Source organism: Delphinapterus leucas, chromosome 5 (assembly GCF_059928025.1).
Source record: "Delphinapterus leucas isolate spDelLeu-1000000601 "Yukka" chromosome 5, BTC_Dleu_Yukka2, whole genome shotgun sequence".
Lineage (NCBI taxonomy): Eukaryota > Metazoa > Chordata > Mammalia > Artiodactyla > Monodontidae > Delphinapterus > Delphinapterus leucas.
Window position 1 is genome coordinate 96,282,876 of NC_143133.1, and position 21,356 is coordinate 96,304,231.

Sequence of the window (21,356 nt, forward strand, 5' to 3'; positions counted from 1 at the left end):
TCACTGTAGAAATAAATATGTCAAAAAAAAAAGGGGGGTTTCCCCTAGGTATCTCATGACCCAGAGAAAACCTTTGTAAACCTTTATGTCCATATTCTCTTAGATTTTATCTGTTAGACATTTCCGAAAACACGATTATGCTCTATTTTTTATTTCTTATTTAGAGAATGTGATTTTTTAAAAATTAATTAATTAATTAATTTTGGCTGCGCTGGGTCTTCGTTGCGGCGTGCGGGCTTAGTTGCGGTACGTGGGATCTTAGTTCCCCAACCTGGGATCGAACCTGGATGCCCTGAATCAGGAGCATGGAGTCTTAACCACTGCACCACCAGGGAAGTCCCAAGAATTGTGATTTGTTCTTAAGATCCATCAAGCTACTTGATTTTCCTTTGCTTTTTAAAAAAAATAATTAATTTTTGCCTGTGTTGGGTCTTCGCTCCTGCGTGCGGGCTTTCTCTAGTTGCGGCGAGCATGGGCCATTGCGGTGGCTTCTCTTGTTGTGGAGCACAGGCTCTAGGCACACGGGCTTCAGTAGTTGTGGTGCGTGGGCTCAGTAGTTGCGGCTCACTGGCTTTGTTGCTCCGTGGCATGTGGGATCTTTCCGGACCAGGGATCGAACCCATGTCCCCTGCATTGGCAGGCGGATTCTTAACCACTGTGCCACCAGGGAAGTCTGTTCCTTTGCTTTTTATCCTCTGAGATTAATAGAGAAATAATAGCCCACCAATATTGCCTTTGTGTTGTTTAATTTTCTGGCTGGAAAAATATTAAGTTCTCAAATACTGTAAATCATTTGCACTGTGTGGTTCCTTTGGAAACCTTTTAAAATAGTTTCTTTAAATAGCAGTAGTATTACCCATTACTTTTTTATTACCCATTTTCTTCAAAGGAGACTTGAGTAAATATTATAGCAACAATTTTATTTTTATTGATTCTATGACATTTTCATTAAAACAGCCACTTGACCATAAAGCAAATCCATATTTGGACTTCTGAACATTTATGAGGCAACTTCTTTAATTAGATCGTCAGAAATATTGTAGCCCTAATGGAGCTTTTTCAGAATGCTGTCGTTGAGCTGTGTAGAATAATAAATTTCTGCTTGCAGAGTATCCCATCTAACATTTAGTGGAATTTAATCATAGTCCCCTGAAAGACAAGTACTCTCATTTAGTTCTGTAGCCTTTTGTTATATGTACTACTGTAACAACCCCGTAGGTGACTGGTGAACTAAAAATATTTACATGCTTATAGAATCCTGGGTTTATTGTAGCATTTTTACATACTATAGAATTCTGAAATTATCTATAAATGGATTATAACTATAACTGAAGTTAAAGTATTTATCATCACAGTTATTTCTGGAATTAATTTTAAAGCCTGAAAATTTTCAATGGGCAGGTTTGGGCAATAAGTACTAACTTTAAAAAGTCTATTTTTAGAGCATTCTTACCTGGTATCGTAGTACATATCAGGCTATGATATAATTATTGGCTTTTAAAAATAAGCAAATTGAAGGCATTTTTTTTGCATGATAGATGCTCAATAAGTCTGTTTAAAGAATGGATAAAATCTTCACAATTTAGTTATTTGCCCCATGTACTTTTATGTTATGCAGTAACACTTTTGCACTAAAATAGACTGTTCGATCTGCTAGCATGCCAATTCCAGTTATACTAAGTTCAAGCTTCATTGCCTGCCTTTGTGTATTAGTGCAGAGGGGAGTTTTATGGATAGAGGAAAGAGGCAAATTGGATGACCAGGAGTTCTAAAGTAATTTCTAAAGCTTTTCCTAAAAGCTTAGAATTGTTTGAAATCTTGACCTTTTATTTCTGTGAGTTCTCTGAGGAGAGGGTCTCTGGTTTATAACTCTGTTATCAGAAATGTCTGGCACTCAATAGGTCCTCAGTAAGTGTTGAATGAATGAGTTGGTTGTCTTTGTGATTTATCCTCTGGGGACTTCTCTGCAATTATTTATCACTAAATTGGGGTAAAGGTGATCCTTGCCCAGTTTAAATGTTTGTGCTGGAGTATATAATTAGTGGTAAGGTACTGGGTGCTTTCATCTGATTATCTCTAATGACTGCAGTGACTTTGCTTGGTATTGTCATTGCCGTTTAGCAGATGAGAAAACAGGCTCAAAGAGGATAAGTTACTTGAACACAGCTAGTAAAAGACAGAGGTAGGAGCCCAGCCTGGCATGCTGCCTGTAGTCTGTACTCTTTATCTGCTCTTCCACAGAGATTAAGGACCTGGGCTCTCAGGATTAACAGGCTCTTCATGAATTGTTCTTGGTACCAATAAAGCTGGTTATAGGAAATTCAACTTTGTGAAGCACAAAGTAAATAATACAGCACTGCATGCGTTTAGAAATTTTTTGAGTACTTCAGCTCTTCAGTTACTGGGTGGCCCTGAATCTGACCAAAAGTTTTCCCTGGGGAATATTCCAGTTGCTTAGGAGTTGGGGAGTAATGGAGGCTGGGCGCTGGAGGAGAAGGACCAAATGAGAAAGGTGTAGGACGAGGGATCAAAGGTGGCTTGTTTGTTTTAAAACAAGCAAGGATAAAGATTAATGTAATGACTATGCACCAACCACAAAGCTAATTAAACCTTCATATTATGTTTGTTTCAGATCTTAAAGAAATAGAACATTACAGCTATAACCGAGGCCCTTAGCACATCCCATTTTGTATTAGACTTTTATTCATGTGTTAGAGTTTATATTCATGTTGATAAATACAATTTTAGAACATTCATTTTTAACTGCTATGTAATGTTTTAGAGTGTGAATATACCCGTTTATTCTCTAGCTGATGACGATTTAGGTTGTTTCCAATTATTTTGCAGCATACCCAGTGGGACAGTAAACTTTTTTTTTACTTCTCTGCACATGTGTGTCTGCCTAGGAGAAGAAGCGCTGTGTATGTGCGCCTTCGGTTCTGCTGCATCTTCTCAGATAGCACTCTCAAGTGGGGGTGGGTTTGCAGTCCTGCCACAGTGCATGAGTGCAGGAGAGATGCTAAGTGGGAGAAAGCAAGGAATGAGGAGGGGCATGCTGAGAAAACCGAGTATTTCAAGAAAATCAGAAGTATATCAGCCCAGTAAAAGGAATCTCTTGCAGAAAAGGAAAGCTGTCAATCTTGGCTCTTCATTTTCCTTCTTTAAGATCAAAAATGAGATTTTATGGAGCTTAAACAAAGCGTTTGTGTCAAGTATGCTGAAAATTTTGCCTGATCACACTGTTCTGAATCTGCTGAGTGATCCATTACTTACTGGAATGCACCATGAGAACAAGCAAAATTGAATGGCTTCTTTTTTTTTTTTTGCGGTACGTGGGCCTCTCACTGTTGTGGCCTCTCCCGTTGCGGAGCACAGGCTCCGGACACGCAGGCTCAGCGGTCATGGCCCACGGGCCCAGCCTCTCCGTGGCATGTGGGATCTTCCCAGACCGGGGCACGAACCGGTGTCCCCTGCATCAGCAGGCGGGCTCTCAACCACTGCGCCACCAGGGAAGCCTGAATGGCTCCTTTATTTTTACTAGGGCAGGTGAAATTTGAAAAACGTATTGTGAAGAGAGGTAAACACTTCAGTCCTACCATTAAAAAAAAATCCAAAATAACTTTCTTGTGTTGTATATTTTCATTTGGGAGTGCAATTTAAGTTGAACTTAGAATTGGGTCTTCTGAAGTGTTAAAAAATTCTAATTATGGAGCCAAGCCTTTGTTCCAGTCAGGGAAATTCTATGCACACTAAAAAACATGGTTTTATTCATAATGATCTATTAACTATGTCCTAACCATGTCATCCCCCAGGCCTGTTAGCAGGAAATAAAATAAAAAGTTTTCTGTCAGCTTCCTCTTTTTTTTTTTTTAATTGAAGAATCGCTGACTTACAATATTAAATTAGTTTCAGGTATACAACATAGTGATTTGATATTTTTATACACTACAAAATAAGGATAAGTCTAGTTTCCATCTGTTACCATACAAAGTTATTACAGTATTATTGACTATATTCCCTATGCTGTACATTGCATCCCTATGCCTTATTTATTTTATAACTGGAAGTTTGTACCTCTTCACCTACTTTGCCCATCCCCCCACCCCCTCCCCTCTGCCAGCTTCTTTCTTCTCTTTTTGCCCTTGTTCACTCTATTGTAGCAGTAGTTAAGAAAATCTCATGATGCAGAAGCTTGTAATAAGGAGGAAGCGGAAAGGGAAGAGAGGGAGAAGACACAGATCAGTGGTTTTCAGCACAAAGCTGGGTGGTGGGCTGCTACTGGTTAGTACTAACCAGAAGAAGCCGGGTGTGCCGTTTGGCACAAATGACCCTGCAGTAGCACATGCTGGCGCTTAGTGAATTGGAGCCCATTCTTATTTTTACATTTAGTGAGCCCTCTCTGCAGGGAAGAGGATTGCTTGTCTCCAGGGCCTTTTGCACACTACGGGAGTCTTTCCCTACCCACACTGTTCTCTCTGTGTTACATTCTCTCCTCTAGTCTTCTCCAGGTTAGTCCTATCCACCTTTGGTGGTTCTCAGACTTCTTATTCTCAGGATTCCTTTACACGCTTAAAAATTTCTGAGGACCCAAAGAACTTTTGTTTATGTGGGTTATATATATATTTTTTTTTTAAAAAAAAATAAATTTATTTATTTATTTATGGCTGCGTTGGGTCTTCATCGCTGCACACAGGCTTTCTCTAATTGCGGCGAGCGGGGGCTACTCTTTGTCACAGTGTGCAGGCTTCTCATTTCAGTGGCTTCTCATGTTGCGGAGCTCGGGCTCTAGGCATGAGGGCTTCAGTAATTGTGGCACGCGAGCTCAGTAGTTGTGGCTCGCGGGCCCTAGAGCGCAGGCTCAGTAGTCGTGGCGCACAGGCTTAGTTGCTCCGCGGCATGTGGTATCTTCCTGGACCAGGGCTCGAACCCGTGTCCCCTGCATTGGCAGGCAGGTTGTTAACCACTGTGCCACTAGGAAAGCCCTATGTGGGTTATGTTGATCAACATTTACCATATTAGCAATTAAAACTGAGAAATTTAAAAATATTTATTCATTTTAAACAATAAACCCTATTAATTTGTTAACTTTAATAAATAATATATTTTTATGAAGAATATTTTGTTTGTTTTGGAAAACATGGTTAGAATACTGTTTTAGACATTGTTTTACATTTTATAAACGGGCTAGGAAGATAGCTGGATTCTCATATCTGCATTGGGTCTGTTGTGATATCACACCTGTGTAGCCTCTGGAAAACTATTGTACACTCCTGAAAGAATGAAAGTGAAAAAGGCAAATAACATCTTAGTATTTTTTTGAAAATAGTTTGACCTCGTGGAGCCTTCTAAAAGGGTCTCAGGACCTCAGGGGTCCTGAATCTCACTTTCAGAATCATTGCTTTAGATCTCAGTTCTGTTGTCACTTCTCCAGCAAAGCCTTCCCTGACCTCCCTCACTAGGTCAAACTTTCCTATTATGCCCTAGTAGTACTATGTACCTCTCGTCTGTACCATTTATTAAAGTACCACCTTAACTTTAATGTCTGTTTCTGCTACTTGGCTCCTTGAGATTAGGGATCATGTATGGGTTTTGTGCACAATTATATCCTCAGCCCTTGCCACAAAAGCCTGCCCTGTACTGGGCATTTGGTGCATATTTAAATAAATAAATGAGTGAATCAATTTAAATAAACAGACTTCTTGGATTCCACTTGATTATAGACTTTCCCTTAAAATGTAAGTCCTTCTCTGAATTGTATACCTGTTGTCTCTATTCAGAGCATATATTTATTTTCTGTTTTTTCAGACTGATTATTGCTAAGACTGTTGCAGGGCCATTACACCCCGGATCTGTGCAGCATTCTGCTCATACTCTGTCTCACCCATTGCACCATGTTACAATTCTCTGTTTACCTTCCATCCCCCATCACCCCCACTAGATTCTTCAGAAGCTTATTGAGAAAAGGGATTGTGACTTGTTTATCTTTTCAATCCCCTTCTCCATGCCGCAGTAGCATATCTTAGTATATAGTAGACACTAATATTTTCCTGAATGTGTCAAATTGGATTTGAAAAGATACATACATACATAGCATATCTTAGTATATAGTAGACACTAATATTTTCCTGAATGTGTCAAATTGGATTTGAAAAGATACATACATACATAGCATATCTTAGTATATAGTAGACACTAATATTTTCCTGAATGTGTCAAATTGGATTTGAAAAGATACATACACTACAATTGCAAGTAGATGTAAAAATTTTGACCTAAGAAAAATCATGTTCCCAATGCATGGACTACTGACAGGTTATTTATTTCTGAATTGTTTTGCACATCAGAATACATAGGGTAATTCTGTAGGTATTCTGATTTCCAAGAAAGAATCATCGTGATCAGGTGTTTTTTTAAAACATTTGTGGACTTCCCTGGTGGCTCAGTGGTTAAGAATCCACCTGCCAATGCAGGGGACACGGGTTTGAGCCCTGGTCCAGGAAGATCCCACATGCCGCTGAGCAACGAAGCCCATGTGCTACAACTACTGAGCCTGTGTTCTAGATCCTGTGAGCCACAACTACTGAGCCCGCATGCCACAACTACTGAAGCCTGTGCACCTAGAGCCCATGCTCTGCAGCAAGAGAAACCACCAGAATGAGAAGCCTGCACACTGCAACGAAGAGTAGCCCCCGGTCACCGCAACTAGAGAAAGCCCACACGCAGCAGCAAAGACCCTACACAGCCAAAAATAAAGAAAGAAATTAATTAATTTAAAAAACAACAACAACAAAAACATATGTCATACGTGGACATCATTCTGTCACAAGATATTTGAGTTATGTGCATGTCCCAAGTACTGTGGTGTGCAATGGGGATGTAGCTGTGAGCAGGCTATACTTGATCCCTACCCTCAAGGATGTATAGTCTAGCCATCTGGTTTGAGTCAGCAAACTTTTTCTGTAAAGGACTGAATACTAAATGTTGAGACTTTGAGGGCTATATGGTCTTGGTTACAAGTATTGCATTGTGGCTGGATTGTGGCCAGCTCTGCATTGTGGCCCCAAAGTGGCCGTAGACACCCTGTAAACAAATGAGTGTGGACACATTCCAATAAAACTTCATTTACAAAAATGGGAGAAGATTGGATTTAGCCCACAGGCTGTAGGTGCTGACTCTCGATCTAGTTCGTTTATTTCTCAGTCTCCGTCTGACTCCTATATCCGGAGCACCAATTTTCATATTTTCAATGAAATTTTCATTGTCTTATTTGCTAGAATTAGCTAAGGTGAGATTGTTGAAGAACTTGATCTCATGCAAACCACTAAAGCTAATTCTTGTTTTTTTCTTTTGCACTTTTATCCAGGACATTTTATTTCCTTACATCAAAGAAAATGTTAAAGAGTATCTGCAGACACATTGGGAAGAAGAGGAGTGCCAGCAGGATATCAATCTTTTGAGGAAACAGGTTGGGATATTTCTATTCCATTGCTTCTACATTCCCAAGGGTGTTAGAACTGAGGATGCCTAAAGACTTAGAATATTCTCTGAGCATATTTTAAAATAAGTGCTCTGGATTCACAGGGCACGGACACAGTAGTGACTTGCCTGCTTAGGAATTCACAGTACCTAATTAAAAGGCCAGATATAATGACATCAATGGCAGTTTGTTGTCTCTACAATTGCCTCTTTCTGGAGCTATTTCAGTTGCATAAAATATCATGTATTTATAAAACTAAGTCATTTCTGGGTGGAATGCAAAAGGGTCTTGTGCCATCTGATCATATTTTTCATTAATGTCTCCAAGTGATAACACTTCATCACCTCATTCTCCACTCGCTTCTCCTCATGGCGTGAGCCCCTGCTGCCCCTCCACAGAGTTCCTGGGCCCTCACATACCTCTCTCCCCAGCTTACATTCAGCCCAGCCTTCATACCTGCCTTCGCCTTCGTTACATGTACTTTTTTCTACTTTGATCCCTCCCCAGTTTTCAGTCTTTCTCCTTCCACATCGTGTGCTGTGGAACTCCCGATCTGTTGTTTTTCTTATTAAAATTGCTTCATTGGCAAAGGTCTTACGTGCTGTGCAGAGCTAACTCTCTGGCTTTTCTGAGTTAATTTTCTACATTGGACAATGTGGAAGGCTTTCTGTAAATTCTATAATGTTAGAAGTTAGGATTGGAAAGAGAGTCACATCCTTTGAGGCATGGGGCATTTGGGTTTGTTGAATTTTCTAGATAACTCAGGGTTAGTCTGAAACACTCCCTTCTTTACCTTTTTTTGTTGTCTCAACTCCTGTTGTTGAAACATACATACATATTCCCTCACTGTAGCATATAAATAAATCATTGAGTCTTTAGGGATTGGACATACGCATTGTCATAGGCTAAACAGCTTCTAAATAGCTATTAGGGTTTTGCAAGATGTGGGAGATTGCAGGAGACTGAATGTAAACCAACCCCAGACATTGCTTCACTAGTTTCTTTTCATTGAATTCGAGGCATAAACTAATTTCACTGAGATTTTCTTTATTTCTTTCTCAGTTATAGTGCAGAGGAAATGATCTGATTTAATTGAAGTCCTGGTTTGTTGATCCTAGTAAGTGAATCAACAAACCAGGTCTTATTATAACATTTTATCATTTTGTGCTATCTCTTTTCTCACACACAACATGCCTCTTGGTTTAAGTTTCAGCTTTAGTGATACAGGAGAGGTAAATTTATTAATTATAATCCAGTTTTTTTTAGGAATCATTCATATCAGTCCCAAAGCGTAGGATACTTTAATTTTAACAGGGCTCGGTGCTAATGGTGGTTGGAGAAAGTTGGTCTGCTAGTTTTCAGGTATCATTTAAGGGATATTTTTAAAAGTGAGTAAGAAACAAATTTTGTGTTTTTTATGATTTAAAGGCTGAAGAGGACTCCCACCTGGATGGGGCTGTTCCGATCCCAGCAGCATCCGGGAATGGGGCAGATGACCTGCAGCGGATGATCCAGGCCGTGGTAGATAACGTGTGCTGGCAGATGTCTCTGGACCGGAAGACCACGGCGCTGAAACAGCTGCAGGGCCACATGTGGAGGGCGGCATTCAAAGCTGGGAGCATGAAAGCAGAGTATGTAGCTCCTCAAGTGACTCTAAACACTTCACTAGCCACCAAAGCAAATACATTTTCCACTAGTCCTCTCTCTCCAGTGTAAGTTGCATGATTTGCAAAGTAGATAAAATCAACATTCTTTTTATTCCAACAAGTGAGTGTTTTATTTTGTTTTGTTTTTTCAAAGCTGCGATAAAGCATTTCACCCAGATAAATCCCCCAGGCCCGTGTCTGGCTTTGTGTGATGGTTGGAGACTTTTAACTCAAGTCTAAAACAGCTTCCTAGATGTAAATCAACTATACTGCAAATAAAAAAGAAAAAAAAAACCCCACACACAAAAAAACCAGCTTCTTAGAAAATGGCAACTTCCTTGAACTAAGTCATATCTGACCTTTAGTGTATGATTGACAGCACTGTTGGGCTGCTTCCCAGGATTGAAAGTTAGATTACCTGCTTTCTGCTCTGTTAGAGAAGTAAGAATGCTATAAAATTATGCACCCCGTCACTGTGGGGTTACTCCGTGTCAGCAGTGCCACTCTGTTCTGTGCTCTTACAGCAACTTCCAGACCTCGGAGTCTTGATTGTGGGGTTCCTAAGAGCACTCCTGCCGAAGGAGACTCGTGAGTCCTATGTTGCTATATTAAGAAATCTTAATAAGTTGCTGCCCCTAAGGAGTTCAGGGCATTGCCTGATGTAAACCCTAAGATCCAAGACTGTTACTAGCTGTCTATATTTCTTTTGTTTTTCTGTCAACTGAGATGCCATTCCTTATGTACTTTACAAGGGACTTCCACCTTTTAAGGATGCTTTAGAATTTCAGGATAAGCCAGTGATGTGGAAATAAATATCAGTTAGTTCACTTGGTAAAACACTCAAAGTATTGGAGTCAGGAGATGATGCTCACAGGAGTTAGCCCATCCTTCTCCTGGTTTTAGTTCCTTAATTATAAAACCAAGGACTTGAAATAAATCATCTTTGACTTCTAAGCCCTGCTTTGGAGCAATAACAGTCTGCAAATTCAACATGGACTAATCCTGTCTCTGAGTGCAAAGTAACATACGAAGTAACAGTTACTGCTTGTTTTGAACTAGTAGCTAATCCCTTTTCTTCAATTTGTTCAATGTTGTTTCATCCAGTAGAAGACTTCTCTGACGTTTTCCAGTTAATCTTTTATAGATGACTGGTTCCACATCCCAAGTTTCTTGTACTCCTCTTTTCACCCATCTCCTGTGATGCTGTCCACTGTAGAGTTGGTGAACAAGACTGTCAGGAATCATTGCTGATTAGCTAATGTGAAATGGCACATGTCTGTTAACTGCTTTGTTACATAATTTTTTTTCTGTATAGTAAAACCTAAGGTTTTCTTAGTTCTCAAGAAACGTAGTTCTGTTTTCTAGCTAATCAAAGATTAATAGCTTTGAGCCTCCAAACACTTTTTTAATTGTTTGGGTGTAGATTCTAAAAGCATTTCCCTGCTCTCTTAAGGCACACTGGACATAATTGAACCTTTTCTCGTCATGAATTATATCAAAGGCACACGACAGTACACTAGTATTGTTGTTTGCTTTTTTGAATTTCTTGGCAATTCAAAAAATCCCTTTCTCAGGGAGCTGTATTCAGTATCTTGTGATAAACTATAATGGAAAAGAATCTGAAAAAGGATACATATATGTGTATATATATATATATATGACTGAATCACTTTCCTGTACACCAGAAACTAACACAACATTGTAAATCAACTATACTTCAATTTAAAAAAAAATTCCGTTCTTATTTTATCTCTTTTTCTGTAATCACTTTTTACTGTCCTTAGTGTGGCTGTCTGTCAAAAACTCTTCTCCCCTCGACCTAAATTACTGCTTCTAATCTACTGTGACGCTGGAACTCTGGGGACACGCTCATTAGATCTGCAGGAGTTCACAGTCTCATGGAGGTGCTTTTCCTGGCCACCATTTGGACACAAGTAGAGAAACTTGTGGCAGCTATTTGACTGGTTTTCATTTGGCTGGATAACATGTTCCTTCATTTCAACTTGGTGGTCTTCCCTCTAGGTTCTTTGAAGATGTGGTTCCAGCAGTCAGGAAATGGAGAGAGGCTGGAATGAAGGTGTATATCTATTCTTCAGGGAGTGTAGAGGCACAGAAACTGTTATTTGGGCATTCTACAGAGGGAGATATTCTTGAGGTAAGTTACCCGATTACTTTGTTTTTTTGACACCATCAAAGCATAAAACAGTGAATGTGAGTGCTAAAGTTATAAGCTAAGCAGCATTCAGATAATTGCATTTACATATGCTATGCAGGTTGTAAAAAAGAAGTGGAAAAACTGGGGAATACATTGTGGAAGGGTGAAATGTAGCTGTGGTACCAATCTTTGCATCAGGGGTTCTTAAACTTTGCTGTGCATAAGGATCACCTGGGGAGTTTGTTAAAAATGTAGATCCCTGGGCCCTGTTTCCTGGCAAATCTATATCAGAAGGTCTGGGCTACGGTTGGGAATCTGCATTTTCAAATATCTACCCTAAGTGATTCTGATGACAGTAGTATTAGAACCACATATATATATATATATATATATATATATATATATATATATATATCTCACAGATAAATAAGACCTAAGCTAGCTTGTAAATCAGCTATCTTGTCAGTATTAGAAAATCATCAACCCAAAGCAAAGGAAACTAATGGCTTCTTTTGGTTGTTTAAAGTATTAGGTAAGATGTAAAAGAGTGGCACATGCCACTATCCCTCACAAAAGGGCACACAGACTTCTTGAATGCAGGAGAGTACATGGTGGATTCATTTGTTTCTGGTACTTTGGAGAGAGATAGATTTTATTTTAGCAGATTCAGCATTCTTCTGTAAGAGAACTGGGCATGTTATTACACAGTGATTACTTAAGGTCTCCTATTAACATTCCTTGTACCTGAGAAAAGTCTTGCTAGCTTTTCTGTCCCACAGTCCCTACGTCCCCTGGAAGACAGGGTAGTCGTTGGAAAAAGGGACTACATTTAGGACTTTAAAAAGAAATGCTGGCTAACTGAATACAGGCTGAAATTAGTGATTCACAGTAGTTTACTCAGCCAGCTATTCTTTTAAATAAATATTTATTGACCCTCTACCATGTGCAGAGAACACTTTGACTTTGGAGATTGTCATAGTCTCATCTTACTTTCCTGCTTTTCATCTTAGTTCTAAGTCAAATATTAAATCAGTAGTAAAACCCTTTAATTGCTTGTTAACTATTCTCCTCTGAATACAGATATAAGTTTCTTTTCTGCTCTCTCTGATGAAATAGACAATCAGGTGATAGTAGACAGGACACAGTAATTACCCTCTGAGTTCAGTAATAAAACTTTATTCTACACTTGCTTCGTGTGAGGCAGACTTCAGAGAGAAAGAAAATATGCAAAACAATTATTAACTTTAAAAATCACAACATTAATATTACCTTAATTTATCTTTGTTGGGCTTATTTTTAGTTTGTGAAAAGTTCTGAAAATATTCGAAAGATCACATCGTAATAGCTGATCCTAAATGTGAACTTATTTTAATGACTGTTGGTTAAATTAGTAAGTTATATATTTGACCCCAATTATTTCTAAGATGTCAAGGGTATATATGAGCTCTTGGGTAGAATTTTAAAATGTTTTAATTAGAAAATGAAGGTTTCTTGAAAGTAAAGTAATAGCTTACTAATTAGGCAGGTTAGAGAAATCTGGTCATTCTGGGATCAAAAGGACAATGTTGAGAACCTTTCATCGGGTGAAACCCAGTCTAACAAGTAGTTTGAGTGAATATAGTGTTTTAAGGATAGGAAGTAGGGCATATATATTTTAAAAGATTTTGGATACAAAATTAATGCTAAGGGAAGAAGGCCAAGATTATAAAATGATCTTATATACATTGAATTGGTAGTTTTCTTTTTCCAAATGTTTATTTCTATAAAACCTTAGTTTATATTTACTTTTTGTAGCTTCCATAAAATTCTCTATGAAGTAGACTTACAGGGAATATTTGTTGAGTGGATGAAGTCACTATGATTGTCGAGTAGTTCAGAGAAAAGGGATGAGAGACAGAGGGGCTGGGTTGCATGTGTGTTAGTAGCATCGTTCTTTCCCCTTCTCTGTGTCCAGCTTGTGGACGGTCACTTTGATACCAAGATTGGACACAAAGTGGAGAGTGAGAGTTATCGAAAGATTGCCAGCAGCATTGGGTGCTCAACCAACAACATCTTGTTTCTGACGGACGTTACCCGAGGTGAGTAATCTGACTTCTTGCACTGTACGCTCCAGGGTGGGAGCCGAGCCTGGCACTGCACACGCTTTGCCTTCGTAAGGAAAGTTTATGTGGGTAGCCCTGGAAAATGAAGCAGGTTTATAAAAGGAAACAGTGAAACAGCCAACCCACCTCCCTCTCCATCTACCCATCCTTGGGGGAAGTGGCATTGGAAAGATGAATTTTTCTCCTTTTAACATGAAATGGGGAGATAACAGAGGCAGCCAGCGGTAAGGGTGGGAAGGAGCATGCAGCCAGGAGTATGAGGGTGGGTGTGTGGCCAGTCCAGCACAGTCAAGTCACAGGAGACCTGCATCAAATGTACTTAACAGCAGTGACATCAGCTATACACCCTCAGCAAAAAAAAGTGAGAGAGAGAGAGAGAGAAGTCTGTAGTTGGAGCGATTTTGCCTCATTTTCCTGCTGGCTGATGAGTACTGCCCCTCAGCGAGGAGGAACCTCATTTCACCCTTCCCTCAGATGGGCTCAGGCCCTGGGCGCCCCTCATGTTATAAACCTCAGCCTCACTGCACATGGATCTCATGTTTAAAGATTGGCATCTTTTTTACCCAGCATGGCCCTCTTTATATGATATGCAGTGCGTTAGCACATGCATTATCACTGTAAGGAGTGAATGTATGAAACAGCACATACTGTACAGTATCGGCAATTTAAGTGATTTCAAGAGCAGGTTTTTTTTTTTTTTTTTTTTGCGGTACGCGGGCCTCTCACTGTTACGGCCTCTCCCGTTGCGGAGCACAGGCTCCGGACGCGCAGGCTCAGCAGTCATGGCTCACGGGCCCAGCCACTCCGCGGCACGTGGGATCTTCCCGGACCGGGGCACGAACCCGCGTTCCCTGCATCGGCAGGCGGACTCTCAACCACTGCGTCACCAGGGAAGCCCTCAAGAGCAGTTTTGACCAAACGTAAAGCATACGCTCAAGCATCTATCTGTGTGAGAATATGAGTCCTCCAGAGAATTACAGAAGGAACCGGTAGTGAAGAAGGAAGCAAGGGGCAGCAGGCGAAGAGGTCGGGGGGTGCTGGGGGAGGTGGGGGGTCTCTGCCCCTGGCTGGCGAGGCTTTCCCAGACTCCCCCAGCTGGCTGCAGCCTTTGATCTTGTGGTCATTTTCCTTAGAGTCTGTGCATGTCTCCGGGTCCTACTTTGGTGTATTGTAATTGCACTTGTGTTGGAGGATAGTTTTACTTATTTGTGTTTCTTCCACTCATCTTGGATCGTAAGTTTTACCCTTTGTTTACCCATAGTACAGGGCTTTGTGTACAGTGCAGCCGCTCTGATACACTCCATCTATTTCACCAGGCTCAAGAAGGGAAGTAGGGAAAAGGGGCGGAGGGCAGGGGTGCTCTCCTATCTGGTGGCTCCGAGGGGCTCCTGGGCCCCGTGGAAGCAGCTTCGGCAGTCTGTAGTTGACATTCCTCCCTCCAGCCCTTCTGTTCGTTGTCGCAGAACTAGAGTCACTCCCACTCACTGGGACTTTTCAGAGATGTCGCCCAAAGGCAAACCCAGGCTGCTGGCAAAGGCATCTTATCTGTGCTAGCGTGTGTGAGTATATTCTTTGTCTGCTGCTTTGGTTTATCATGTTTGGTACGATCTGTAGGCATATAAGCAAATATATACTAACTTGTGAAGCAGTTTAAAAAAAAAATCTTAACCAGCATAGGTCATCTAATGCCTTCAAGAAGTCATAATGTGTTTTCCAGAGAAAGAGTGGTAGACAGGCTTAATTTTACCTGACGTACAGTTGACATTCAGTAACTGCTAATATCTTTGTTAAATTTCAATCCTCGGTGAATCTAGACTGGAATTTTTGATCTAGGGAGATGGTAGCAAATCACAGCCATTTGTTGTTTTGAGTTTTGAAAGCTCAGTAGATTTAGCGGAGACCTGCCCCTGCTGCACGTCCTGGTTTGGATCAGCCTCAAAGTGCAAGGGTTCTACAAACTGTCATCTTATTTTTCTGCATCCTGGCAAGCTTTGCATTTGCGTGTCTAACTGCACTGAAGGTGAGAGACAGACGCGTGGACACACAGCTTCAAGGTTCACTGTGTAACCAGCTGGCCAGGCTACACCTATGTACCAATAGCCATTTCACCTGGCCTCTGCTTTGAACTGTCAGTGTACTGTAAATGTTTGCCTGTCATATTTCTGTGTATAAACCATTTACTCATTCAAAGCTACATTTTACCCTCTTCCTTGAATGGCTTTTTGGGGCTCTGAGTGGTGGGCTGGGGAGGTCACTTTACTATCTGTGTAGATAAAGGTGTGAGGAATGATAATTTGAAGACCTTTTGCTTTGTTTTGCTCCTTATGCAAAGGAAATAGGCCTCTTTCTGGTGAGTTTAGCTGGTTTAACCTGTGAATTGCTTTTCTTTAATCATTCACGTAACAGGGCTGTTGGAGATGAAAATCCATGGTTTGCCCTATATTTAATTCCGCTAGGATTTTGAACGGTGAGTGTCTGCAGGCTTAGAATTAGAGATCTGCTTTGTGACTGGAGCTCCCCACAAAGTCAGCCTGTCCCAAGCATTCTGGGATTGAATGCATGATTCAACCTGTGATCCCCAGACCCTTGCCTTATTCCCTGCTTTTTGGTTACCGCTAATAATTGTAACCCCTGCCCGAAGACCACTTATAGTTTCTTCATATTCTTGTCTTTAGCCACAGTTTTTTTCTAGTTGCCATCATAGTACATCTATAATTTCAAGTCTTTCTCTTTTCACTTAAGCCATATCCTTAGGTTGCAGTCCCAGAAATTATTCCTATTCTCTTTAGAGACTAGAGATAATCTCCAAGTTGTCTCTCCCTTGAGTCCTCTGCAAGGAGGTTTTATTCCTGCCGTTCATCTTCTGCCAGCCCCACTCCTGCTTAGGCAGTAGGGCCAGACCTGGGCTCACCTGTAGCTGGGACAGGGCCAGGCACCTGGCTGCCTGCCTTGCTCTTTTCTATTGTCTCTGATCCTGTGTTTTAGTAGCACGTGTCCAGACTTCCACTGCCAAGGCAGAGTGGAAGACTAAGTTGATATCCCAAATAATACTCAAATATAAAAGAGAGAACGGAAAGACTTTTCCCTTTGGAGGGAAAGAAAAAAGAGGTCCAGGGTTTGAAGTCAACAAGTATTATTAGATAAGTGTCTCAATAATATATGAAAAGAGCAAATAGATGCTTAAGGACAAAAACTTGCCCCACGGTGATCTTGGTAAGAGGCTGAATGTGGAACGGTCACTAGTAAGTCCCACATGGATCGTGATGACTCAACGTGGTTGAGATCTTGGGTTGCTGGTCCAGAGGACTGTGCTTGAGGCAGCCAGGCTGGGAACTTGGGGTGCGTGGAAGGCAATGCCTTTGCTGCTGGAGTGAATGGCATCTGCAGAATTTGCCGGAGGTGGGGATTTTGGAGCACTATTTTTGCTCTGGGAGGTGACAGTCCTTTCATAGGAGGTGGGTAGGTGGAAGAGACAGCTCTGCCCCATTTACTCTTTCTTAGTACTGCTGCCCTTTAATTAATGCATTCCGTTGCTCTGGCTGTTTTCCACAGATTGAGAAACTACTGGGGTTTCTTATTACACCAGATCTGAATTGCAAAGAATGTGTTTCAGATTCTTCCCCAGTTTTGCTCTATCTGCCCAAGTATGCCCCATCTCTCTGACCACAGACCTGTGTCCTGTGTCCATTCTCTTACTGTTTGCACATGTACTTTATGTCTGCCTACAATTCCTCCTCTCTTGCCAGTTTTCCTTCCTTGAAATTTCTGATCAAAACTTACTATCTGTGCAGAGGAGTCATTTGTTAAATTGCAGGTCCTAATTCAGTCGTTGCACATTGGGGAACCTGACATTCTGTATTTGTAACAAGCTACCACGTGATTTCCACACTGCTGGTCCAGGGACTACACTCAGAGCAGCAATGCTCTAGAGCAGGAGTTGGCAAAATTGTTCGGTAAAGCAGGGGATCCCCAATCCGCTGTTAGGATGCGGGCCGCACAGCAGGAGATGAGTGGCGGGCAAGCGAGGGAAGCTTCATCTGCCGCTCCCCGTCGCTCGCATTACCGCCTGAATCGCCCCCCACCACTACCCCGGTCCGTGGAAAAATTGTCATCCATGAAATCAGTCCCTGGTGCCAAAAAGGTTGGGGACCACTGCTGTAAAGGGCCAGGTAGTAGCTGTTCAACTCTGGTCCTTGTAATGCAAAAGCAGCCACAGATAGTACATAAGTGAGTGGGTGTGACTGTGTTCCAATAAGACCATGTTTACAAAAACAGGCGGTGGGCCATAATTTGCTGACCCTTGTTCTAGAGCACGGACCACAGAGTCTGACACACGATTTCAAATTTCATCTCTACCACTTGATAGCTCTCAGTTTCTGCATCTGTAGAATGGAGATAGTAATACTAACAACCTCAGGGTTGTGAAGATTTAGATGGGAATGGAAGTTCCAGGAAAGCAGGAACTTTGTTTTGTTCACATATCTCTGGTCCTAGAATAGTACCTGGCACATAGTAGGTGCTAAATTAATACAAGGTATTAACTATTATCTTTCAGATGGACACAAAATGAGGAGGGGTACATAACCCAAGACATATTAGAGATATCCCCTCAAATACATAGCTTACTTAGTTTCATTTGACTAGTCCTGTTTTTACTTCCACGCAGTCACTGATCTTAAAACACTCTTAGTCCAATGAGGAGAGAGACAACAGGTAATAACATGTCAAATCATATTGTCTTGATAGGACTAAATACAGGGTGTTAATGGAGCACATAGGATGTTCTAATACAGATGGTAGTAGCTCTAGAAGGTAGAATATTTGAGCTGAACTTTGAAGAGTAGGAATTTGCCAGACAAAAAATGGGCAGTCTAGCCAAGGGTTGTGACATGTTTGGGCTCCAGGTATGAGAGTAGGTATTTCAGCCTGATTAGATCCTGGGATTCCATTTGCCCCATATCTATTTAATTGGTATTATTCCTGACAGCCTGTCCTTTGGGAAACAGCTCAGTTCTCTGTAGGACTGATGGGAGGGAATGGAAGAAAGCTGTGGACATGGCTCTGTCTTTGTGCATTCATAAGTACTTAATAAAGCTTAGAAGTCTAGGGCACACTGCCCTCCTTGTCTGTCAGTACAGTTAGTTATGCATTTGAAAAAAAATTTTATGGAAAAATTAAAAATTATATAAAAGAATAATAAGTCCACCCCCTGTGCTTGTCTTTTAGCTTCAACAGTTACCAAATCTGGACCAGACTTATTTGTTACATTCCCACATCCCTCTGATTATTTTGAAGCAAATCCCAAACATCATATTCTGCCATTTCTGACACATATTTGGATTTTCGCAGAGGCCAGCGCTGCTGAGGAAGCTGACGTGCACGTAGCTGTGGTGGTGAGGCCTGGCAATGCGGGGTTAACAGATGATGAGAAGACCTACTTCAGCCTCATCACGTCCTTCAGTGAACTGTACCTGCCTTCCTCAGCCTAGAGGAGGAGTTCTAAGGAAGACCAAACTGTCTTCACAGAGTTGTCCCCGTAGTCTAGTTTTATTCTAATGGTAAAAGTAACTTACTTAAAAAATACATACAGACACATACATAAGGTATGTAAGTGTGTGTATGTTCAAATTACCTTTCACAAGCACGTAAGTGGGAAAAAGAATCTCAGTTCAGTGAAAAGGAAACTTATTTAAAGATGATGCTTTATATGTAGAAATTGTTTGAAACCACAGCTCTAACCATTATTGAGGGCGAAATATAGTTGATAGAAGAAATTACTACTATACAGGTCAAATGTGTTATGTTTATCAAGTCATGTACCAAAATAGAAAGGTAGGTTTGAGAAGTTACTCAGAAGCCTGGTTATTTTAAAAACTAGAAGTATTTCGAAGACATTCCTAGTAATAATCTACTCCTCTTTTAAATTGTGAGTTAGAAGATTACAGCAGCTGAATTTCAAGCTGTTAACCTTCCCTATTTACAAATGACAAAGCTATTTGCTTCTGCTCCAAAAGAGAGCAAAGTTGGGAAAGGAAACTCATTTGAGTCTTGATTAATCATATATCTGTTACTTAAGAAACTTGCTAATCGTTGTGGTACCCACAGCAAGCAGTTGCCTTACCAGTGAAAAAGATGCACTAATGTAACAGCTAAAATAGAAATGTGCTTCCTAATGTTTAACAAAACAGTCCTAACCCTGCCACTTGTCACAGATTTCAGAGTTAACCTTGCTAACTACTTCTTAGCACAGTTTGAGAACATATGTTAACTGCTGTTTACTATTAAAAAACATAAGGTTTGCTGAAATTTGTCCATAAGACCTAGAAGAGCCCTAATATCTAATGTTTTCTCTGAAATGGATATGAGAAATGTAAATTTTATAACAGCATTATTTATCCTAGTTCAGCCTAATAGGATGTCGTGTCAATTTCATGTGGTAATTAATAAAAACATTTTCTTCTTTGCTCAGTTGTTTTTTTTTTAAAATAAATTTATTTATTGTATTTATTTATTTTTGGCTGCGTTGGGTCTTCGTTGCTGCGCGCGGGCTTTCTCTAGTTGTGGTGAGCGAGGTCTACTCTTTGTTGCGGTGTGCAGGCTTCACATTGCTGTGGCCTCTCTTGTTGCGGCACGTGGGCTTCAGTAGTTGTGGCTTGCGGGCTCAGTAGTTGTGGCTCGAGGACTCTAGAGCGCAGGCTCAGTAGTTGTGGCTCATGGGCTTAGTTGCTCTGCGGCATGTGGGATCTTCCCGGGCCAGGGATTGAACCCGTGTCCCCTGTGTTGGCAGGCGGATTCTTAACCACTGAGCCACCAGGGAAGTTCCTTCACTCAGTTTTATGTAGGTTTGCTTACTGCCATAAGCAGAAGAGAAACTGAAGAGAGAGTGGACAAATAGGAATTTTAGTTTAGTTTTTTGCCTTAATCTTGTGTGTGTTTGTGATATGTGTGAATATGCATGTGTGTGTTTTAATGGAATGCCAGTAGAAAATCACTGACTGTCATTTGAGTTATATATACATATATGGCTAACCTTAGTGGTTATTATTTCATTTGGATAGTAAACATTCAAGATATGAGTAGATTTCTTAGATTTTTGAGAATCTTATATTTGAGGTATATAAGATAATGCTTGAAGGAGGCAATTATTCTCCTAATTAATCAAGAAAAACTAATGAATCCTGGAGGAATAATTTTGGGGATGCTTTGACTAAGGAAAAGGAAGTAGCCTTGCAAATATGAGAGGACAGGGAATATAAAAGATTTTATGTTGACAGTTTTTATCTTCTAGTAGCTAATGAAGAAATCTAAGGACTATGAAGATACAGAAGAGTAGTGAAAGGGGAATGAATTTACGTAAATCTTAGAAATAGGAGTAATTTGTAAGTGATGGTAAAGCCACAAATGGTAATTAAAGGATGAACTTCATATAGTTTCTGAAAAAGTTTATAAGAAGGCGAAAGAAAAGGGGTCTCTTAATGATAGTAAATGAACAATTGGAAAACTAAGGAAGGAAAGAAAGAAAATTATGCACCAGGGACTAGATTAGAAAGGAATTAAAGGAAAAGGAGGATGCTCAGTATCTAGCCAGCAGAGAATTGAGCTGGAGAAGTATCTTAGTCCATCTAGGTTGCTGTAACAGGATTCCAGACACTGGGTGGCTTATAAACAACAAAACTTTATTTTTCACAGTTCTGGAGGCTGGGAAGTCCAAGATCAAGGTGCTGGCAAATTCAGTGTCTGGTGAGAGCCTGTCCCCTCACACATGGCTGTCTTTTTCACAGTAAGCTCACATGGCAGAAGGGGTAAAGCAGCTTTCTTGGGCCTCTTTTATGTGGACACTAATCCCATTCATGGCCCCAAAGGCCTCCCAAAGGCCCCACCATCAATACATCACCTTGGGGGGACACTAACATTGTCTACAGCAAGAGACATTTACTATCCATGATAAAAAAAAAGGTACCAGAAAAACTAGTTTA

At 40.7% G+C, this 21,356-nt stretch overlaps 1 protein-coding gene across 1 annotated transcript in view; it reads left to right on the forward strand.

The window, feature by feature from the left end:
* The window catches only part of ENOPH1 (enolase-phosphatase 1), a 35,521-nt gene extending 15,677 nt beyond the window's left edge, over positions 1–19,844 (forward strand). Inside the window, exons 2-6 of the mRNA XM_022599368.3 lie at positions 7,364–7,465; positions 8,906–9,108; positions 11,146–11,278; positions 13,233–13,356; positions 18,730–19,844. Coding sequence (XP_022455076.1) covers positions 7,364–7,465; positions 8,906–9,108; positions 11,146–11,278; positions 13,233–13,356; positions 18,730–18,869 — 702 coding nt within the window. The 3' untranslated portion in view covers positions 18,870–19,844. The remainder of the gene's footprint in view (positions 1–7,363; positions 7,466–8,905; positions 9,109–11,145; positions 11,279–13,232; positions 13,357–18,729) is intronic.
* Positions 19,845–21,356: the final 1,512 nt, after the last annotated feature.